General features: G+C 34.2%; 2 protein-coding genes across 3 annotated transcripts; both read left to right on the forward strand.

The window, feature by feature from the left end:
- The first annotated feature begins 1,417 nt into the window (after positions 1-1,417).
- On the forward strand, positions 1,418-2,631 carry LOC106327579. The gene has a single exon (XM_013765745.1). It carries the CDS (start codon positions 1,578-1,580, stop codon positions 2,445-2,447), a length of 870 nt encoding a protein of 289 aa, XP_013621199.1. The 5' UTR covers positions 1,418-1,577; the 3' UTR covers positions 2,448-2,631.
- Positions 2,632-5,095: 2,464 nt separating this feature from the next.
- Positions 5,096-7,881, forward strand: LOC106327580. Of its 2 annotated transcripts, none has more exons than XM_013765747.1 (5): positions 5,096-5,467; positions 5,738-6,812; positions 6,888-7,085; positions 7,174-7,265; positions 7,572-7,881. In XM_013765747.1, exons 2-5 carry the CDS (start codon positions 6,794-6,796, stop codon positions 7,710-7,712), a joined length of 450 nt encoding a protein of 149 aa, XP_013621201.1. In that variant the 5' UTR covers positions 5,096-5,467; positions 5,738-6,793; the 3' UTR covers positions 7,713-7,881. The 2 variants fall into 2 exon arrangements, with proteins under 2 accessions (XP_013621201.1, XP_013621200.1); XM_013765746.1 differs by having other exon boundaries at positions 5,097-5,467; positions 7,174-7,499.

A 7,881-nucleotide genomic window follows, 5' to 3' on the forward strand; every position in this document is an offset into this window, starting at 1 on the left:
ATAAAATTTCTAACAACATTCTACATTTGTATTAATGTATGTTAAACTCTCTTTCATGGTATATGAGAATCGTTATAATTTTTTATAAATTAATTTAGTAAAACTTCATAATACTCTCAAAATATGTTGAATAATTAACTATAAAATTGTTATTTTCTTTAGCAAAGACTTCAAACCTCTTCGAACATCATTATATGTTAGTGTAGGATGCAACTATACATTAAAACAATATTGTCATATTTTTCGAAATTTACTCAAAATCTATGTGTTAACCCCTACGAAAATAATGAAATTGGTAAATGCTTTATATATTGAAACATATAATCTTTAGTGTTGTTTTAAAATTTCTAACTACATTCTACATTTGTATTAATATATGTTAAACTCTCTTTCATGGTATATGAGAATCGTTATAATTTCTTTGTCGATTAATTTAGTAAAACTTCATAATACTCTCGAAATCGGTGGAATAACCCTATAAAATTGCTACTTTCTTGAAAAATGGAAATAAAAAAGACTTCAAACCTCTTTGAACATTATTATATATTAGTGCAGGATGCAACTATGTATTAAAATAATATTGTCATATTTTTAAAATTTTCTTAAAATCCATGTGATGTTTTTATAGTCCAAAAAGATTTTCGCTTTATGTTTTTAGTCATCTCCAAATCATAACATCAAAAGCTACGTCAAATTCTTACTTCGTATGTCCTAAATACATTTAATCGTCGATTCTGCTTTTAGACCATCAACCTCTAGTGATCTCTTGGCCAATAAATTGCTATTTTCCCGAAATTGGGTCCAGTTTTCTGTTCTCATCCATATTTGTTTGTCTGTGTTTAGTTCTTGTTTTAAAAAAAGCAATAACAAAAACTTCAAATTCCGAATTTGTGAAATATCATAAAATTGAAATGTAATTTTTATAATTTGCTTTGAACTCTCCCTAAAAAATCTCTTGGTGTGAATGATAAAATTCACAAATGTTTCAATAACGTCGTACTGAAAGATGAAAAATGTTACGTCACCATTCATTTGATAAATTATTTGTGATTCTATATAAATGACGTAGTAAGTTGATTTTTTTCTGGTTGAACGTACATTATCAGATTTTAAGAAGCAAAAAGGTAATTTTTTTTGGATACTCAACAAAACAACACAACCAAATTTAGATTTTAAAATTTCTGAAGATTCCTTCCAAAGTAGTCAAAGATGCAGAAGAAGATTAAAAGAATATAGTAGTAATAATAGGTTGTGTGGTTCAATGTACTTACTTATCTCTAATGGTTAGAGAACCACAAAATATTCAAAAGAGAAGAAAAGTGAATTAAGAAGTTAATCGAAATTGTTTGTCTGAATAAGTAAGTGCTACAACAGATTAAGAAGTAAATCATAAGTAATATTAAAGTGAGCTCATGAGTCATAAAGAACCTAAAAACGAAACTAAAAAAGAAATGTAAAACAAAACATTAAGTGCTGAAAAGTAAAAATAAAAACGGAAAAAAGTCACCGAGTGCAGACAAAACGAAGCTGAACTCAGTGGGAGGAGAGATAGAAACGCAAGCAAGGGAGAAGAGACGATGATGATTACCCGGAGACCCGTTTCGAGTCCGGGTCAGGTCGAGAAGTATCCGCCGCCTTTCATGGGGTTCTTGAAGAGCAACAGCAACGGCGGGAGCAGAGGGAGAAGCAAAGGAAGGTCCCGCGCGAGCCCTCTCTTCGTCCGCCGGAACAAATCTGCGGCGGCCGCGGTGAGTCAAGAGCCGTCGTCTCCGAAAGTCACTTGCATGGGTCAGGTCCGAGTCAAGCGATCGAAGCCCAAAATTAAACCCGAGTCTCGCGAAAACCCGACCCGAAAACGATGCGAGTGGATCCGCAACGGTCTCGCGGGGAAAATCAAATCGTCGTCGTTTTGGCCCAAATGGAAACTGTTCACGTTTCCGTGTTCTCGCCAGAAACCGAAGAGCGACGAGAAAGAGAAAGAGAAAGACTCTCCGGTGAGTCAATTTCATCGCCCCGTAACGGAATCATCATCCGTAGAAGTTGTAGAGCTAAACGAAGACGAAGAGGAAGAAGAAAATTTCAAAATCGCGTCGCCGGCTTCCTCCGCAACGCCGCCGATAAACGCTCTTTTGCTGACGAGAAGCAGATCCGCGCCGTACAGTTCGTCTTCGCTGGCTTTCAGATTCTGGGAAGAAAATAACGAACGAGAAGCAGAATCGCGAAAGGAAAGGGAGCGAAATGTTAGATCGGAAGTTGCCGTCGGAGCCACCGGGAAAATGAACGGGGTTAACGAGCCGGAAGCGAACATTGGCGGGGATGAGTTAGGGATTGTGCGGCGGCGGGAGCTGACAAGGAGCAAATCGGCCCCGGCGAGGATCGGGGAGAAGATGGTGTGCTTCTGGATGAAGAAGAAGGTTAGGCAGGGTTTTGGTCTGTCACGTGATTAGTCACTCCACTTGACTAATTCTTTAATTAATCGTTAGCTTTCACTGATTAGGATAAATGTGACTGTGTTAGTATAAAGTTGTTTATGCACTTGTGATTTATTTGTATATGAAACCAATTGTAAAGTTGATTTGTATCCATACATATAGCGTAAGGCTTAGCTACATCTGCTACAACAAAATGTTAACAATGCATTTACAAATATCCTATCAAATTTCTAATTTTATATTCTGTGTGTGTGTTTTATGACCCAAAAAATGTTACCTATGTTTATTTTCACTTTATTCATATCCCACTTAATTCCAGCACTCAAACAAAACATAACTTTTTAGAGTTTCTACATATCAATCAAAACATTTTACAATTACAAACTTATTTTTTTTTCTTGCAAAATAAAACAAAATTTTAAAATAGGAAGTCTCTAATGTGCTTTTTAAAAAGAAACAAAATATAGCATTTTTCCTATATTCAAAAAAGTCCAAGTAAAGCTTCTTCTAGCTTTAACAACAAAGCATCTTCAGGCCCAACTTATAGATGGACTTACATATTGTAAGGCCTTTAGTTAACTTCTTGGGACCAATATCGAAGACCCAACCTGTAACTTCAGACTACCACTACGTGACAGAAAATACAAGAAAACATAAAAGAGTTATCGAGGAAAAGGATTGGGTGGGTGTGAAAATGAAAGGAGACGCCTAAGCAAACACAGCCATGATATAGCTGTAGAGATAAATATGGACCCATTACAATTTATGGTTTTATGAAGACGAACCACTAAGATTTTAGACAGAATCATTTATGGAGTTCTAACACATACACATCTTTAAATGTGTATAATACAAAAATACTTCAATTGGGCATCCCCCAATACAGAGACACCCTCTCACCTAATTTTTTTTATTCAACTTTTTTGATTTGTGATTTCCTTAGAATTCCATTTTATGAAACCAAACTGAGCTAAGAATATGTGTGAAGTGATTGGCTTTTCGTTTCGACTGTTCGGTTTGGATGTTTACTTAATCTCGTCCATCTGTTACCTAGTATGAACTAAATGTTACAATGAGAAAATTGGTATAAATCTTAACATTTGCACCCAAAAAAAAACTAAATGTCCATCTTGAACATGCAAAAACAACTTAAATTGTCCATTTCTGATGAAGTCAAGGGTTTTCCTTTTGAATTATAAATCTCCAATCGTCAAACATATACATTAACGTACGGATGTACTTGAGTTATATAAAATATATTTCAATTTGACGATATAATAAAAACTTAAAAGCTATATGTATATGGATGTTTGATGGTTTCTGGAGTCAACTTTCGTACACAAGGGTATAGTGTTTTCTTTTTGGTCAATTTTCTACGCATCTACTTTCTACAAAATCAGATAGTATTATAACACAAATATTACTTTATTTTTCTTGTGTGTATATGTTTATACATAGCTTCTTTGAATAATGTATAACCGACTAGCAAAATATTTAGTAACATATATTATCCTGCTTTTACAAAATATAAGTGTCACTTTATCATATATACATGCATAGACGTGAAACCAAAGAAAAACGGGAGAAAAGTTCAGGTCTGCTATTTTATTCAGTTACTCGAATTCATGAAGCTACTCACTCTCTGCTTGCATATATTGTAAATAAATACATGGCATTGGTATATATTTCATTCTGAACACATATGTTAATGAGGAGATTAACAATATTGGTAGTCTTGATATACTTGGGGGGGGGGGGCCGACTTGAAATAAATGGAAAGGTAGAGAGTACAGAGATGTACAGTTGTAAGAAGTGGGGATATATGAAGCATTAACATTAACATCTTCTCATTTATTTATTTTTTTCATTAATTTTGAGCAAATAATCTCAATAATTTATATCAACTTCATACCAGCCATATCTCCAATCAATTAATAATGTTTATATGTACGTATTCTTAAATATGTATTTCTGCATATAAGTTAATTGTGCATGAAATGAACATACCAATTTTCCAACGATGAAATCAATGGTTTGGTTAGTTTATACGTTCAACGTTAATTACTGTTGATACAGAAAAAGGTGTTTTTTTCAATATGCAATGGTCTTATAATACAGTATATAGTAAAAAAAAACTATTAGAGGCCATCATCGAATATTGCTAAGGTATAGTTCACTAAATGCAACAGAAATAGAATGAATAGATTGGAACACGAGTTCAGCTTGGAAGCCATGAGATTGAAAGCTAACATTGTCTTGCCCACATGAACTTGTCTTTTCTTGTTTCTATCTTTATTCTATTCTCCATATTAATATATATGGACGTGAAAATTAATTTATAACGTCAGCTTCTTTTTTTCACCGTCCATAATTCATTGCCTATGTATACGGACACAGTCAGAAGTCAGGGCAGGATGACACTGAACAAGCATTTGAAGTAGTTGATACAAATCTTTTATGTAAATTTAATTCACACACACATATATATACAACTACTTAAGTTATTTTTTAGCAAACAAATCTAATGAAGTTTACGGGGAAAACAGAATAATTGGAAAATAAGAAAGAAAAAAATACAAGTTATGACATTTTTCCAATAAAATATAAAATGAAAACATGACACGTGGGTTTTCAAGTCCATTCTATTATAAATCAGGCCATCATGTATCCGAAATACTACCATTCAAAACAAAACCATTGATTGGATTCATTTGAAAAGAGCATAAGATCTGAGAAAGAAAGAAAGAAAGAAAGAAAAAACACTCAAAAGTTCATAACTATTTATAAACAGTTAAAAATGAAGTCGATCGTCGTGATCCTCCTTACGTACCTTCTCCTTGTTGCGCCTTGCTTCGCTATCGGTAGTACCTTCAAATATACTGAGAACACGAATTCGGATGTGTACGAGATCGATTACAGGGGTCCGGAGACACATAACTCTAGACCTCCACCAGAGACTTTACATGGCAAGCGACCGTTCATCCACCATAAAACCTCCGCCGCTGGATCCGCCGGCGCTCATGTTGGAGGACAGAGTAAGATGCTCTCTACCTTACTTGATTACTCATTAATATATTTATGGCATTTAGTTGGAGAACATAAGTATACTTATGATCCGAGGAATAGTGACTAAAACATATGCAGTTTGATAATCCTATTAATTAATGACAAGGTTGATGATCCTATGATGACCTAAACATACGATATAACATTATCAAATAATTTATTTTTGCTTGTATCTTTTCGTGTGTAAACCTTGTATGCACATCCTGTCTACTAATTTAAATCCCTTCTCCATTTATCAGACTAGAGAGAGATTTTTCTAAAGAAGAGGACAGGGACTCGGAAGCTGTAAGTGAAAGTGGAAGTATATGAGTGTGCGATAAGGTTAATGATGCGGGTACATAATTATTTATACAATACATATGATCATCAATGTTATCATGTCCGGTATTTTATTCATGTACCGTTCTATATATCTTTATTTTTATTTTTATATTTTTGGGTCTGAATCTCTTGGAAGAAAGTTCAAAATTAATTCCGGGTAATGTGTCGCCATATGAATATCAGTGTCATTCTCAGATCTTTGAATCATTGTCTGTTCGGTTGGGGCTTATCTTGGGCTAAAAATTATGGATAAATATGAGAAAACGATATGTAATATATATAAATATTTTAGTTTTTATATATATTAAATGTCTTACATGCCAGATTACAAATAATAATCTTACAATAGACGTCATCAAAATATGTATTACAATACATTATATTTATGTATATATCTTGATCAAATGGCATGGTTCCTCCAAGCATTCATTCATTGGTGCAGGATGTACAGAAAACACTTTTAATTGACGACGTCTTTAATTAATTTGTTGTCTCTCTATTATTTCATTACAGTTGTAAATAATATGAAAGTTAAAATCCACAGCATTGTTTGTAAAAGAGTAGTATATGATAATTAACATTAGAATTCAATACATGTGATCATATCGAGTAATATAAGACATTGGATCCGTGGGATCCACTTTATCAGAAGTGAGCCCACTGCGCTTAATCACGACCTCAATCATTTCGTTTAAAAAATTGGATCATGTGTACTATCAGATGGTCATAACCACTTTATCAAAGGTTTTCAGCCTTTTAAAAAAAAAAAAGTTTTACAGGGCCGGGCCTGGGTACGGTGGTACATTGGGGATCCCTTCCGTTACTGAATTGTATCGGAAGAAGAATTTGATTGGGCTTCCGAAACATTCTTCGTTTAGGCTTGAAAAGTTTGTGGCCCACTTGGTCTGACTCATCTCACCCGACGGGTATAATTAAGAATACACTCTTAATTTACTTTTCTAAGTCTCAAAACCATGTCGGGAAAAAGCGTTGGTAAGAGATGTTTTTTCTTTGTCTAGATTAGATATGATTTGAATTTGTATTGATATGTTTAGATTTCATGTACAGTGGTCTTCTGGTGCTTGAAGGATTGCCCAATCCCTGAAAGTCTGAATCCTGGGTTGGTTTGTGCGAATATAAAAAAATCTCTTGAGAAAAAGGGTTATGATGGATTGTTGTCAATCAAGGCTTATTATGACAAGGAAACGTTCAGTGATGAATTGTTTGCTAAGAAGTATCGGGATGCCGGAATCGACCTCATTCCGGGTAGGTTAAAGTCAAAACTTACTTTTTTTTTTTTTTTTTTTTTTTTTAGAAAAACTAAAACTTATATTTGTGTGGACATATTATATAGTTCCTGCAGGTGGTAAAACTGCGAGAGATTATAAGATGATGTGGGATATCATTTTGTGTGGAGTGGACAATGTTAAAGGAATCGATTTCTTGGTAATCCTAAAGCCCGTAGAACCTGAGTTTTTGCTTACTCTTTCCTATTTGGAACCTAGAGGCTACAATGTTATCTTAGCATCTCCTGATAAGGAGGTCGCCTCAGAGTTCATACTTAGATCTGTAAGCTCGGTTTGGCTTTCGACAAGCCTATTGGAACAGGGAGACCTTGACGAACTATCCAACATCCGCATTACCAACTTTGATGACTTCAATTCACCACAAGAGTTGGAGGTAATGTAATTAATTAGACATAATAGTATATTGCAACTCTCCTTTATTGTATTCCACCTATTGTGGTTTCAGGCTTTGGGGACGGTGAGACTCAAGATTGAGCTTCAGTCACGTCGAATGAAATGTGGAGGGACTTTGCAAGCTCGAGCAGCAAGGCTCTTCTTACTTAAATCAACACCACTCGATAAGCTCCCAAAGAAATTCAAATGCTAGTTTATAAATGTTTTTTTTTTATCAAAACACTTGTTGAGCTTTGGCTTTTCAAACTCTTGTAACTTAAGGTGTTTATCATCCTCTGTGACTTTTCTTCAGCTTCTTGCAACTAAACATCCTTTGTTAACAAACATATATTTGTCGCCTAAATATTTTATAATTCAGCTAA

This window comes from Brassica oleracea, chromosome C2 (assembly GCF_000695525.1).
Source record: "Brassica oleracea var. oleracea cultivar TO1000 chromosome C2, BOL, whole genome shotgun sequence".
NCBI lineage: Eukaryota > Viridiplantae > Streptophyta > Magnoliopsida > Brassicales > Brassicaceae > Brassica > Brassica oleracea.

Coding starts and splice junctions, on each gene's coding strand:
- LOC106327579 (XM_013765745.1), top strand. CDS start 1,578: ATGATGATTACCCGGAGACCCGTTTCGAGTCCGGGTCAGGTCGAGAAG.
- LOC106327580 (XM_013765746.1), top strand. Junction 7,086..7,173: donor CGGAATCGACCTCATTCCGG/GTAGGTTAAAGT, acceptor CATATTATATAG/TTCCTGCAGGTGGTAAAACT. Junction 7,500..7,571: donor ATTCACCACAAGAGTTGGAG/GTAATGTAATTA, acceptor TTGTGGTTTCAG/GCTTTGGGGACGGTGAGACT.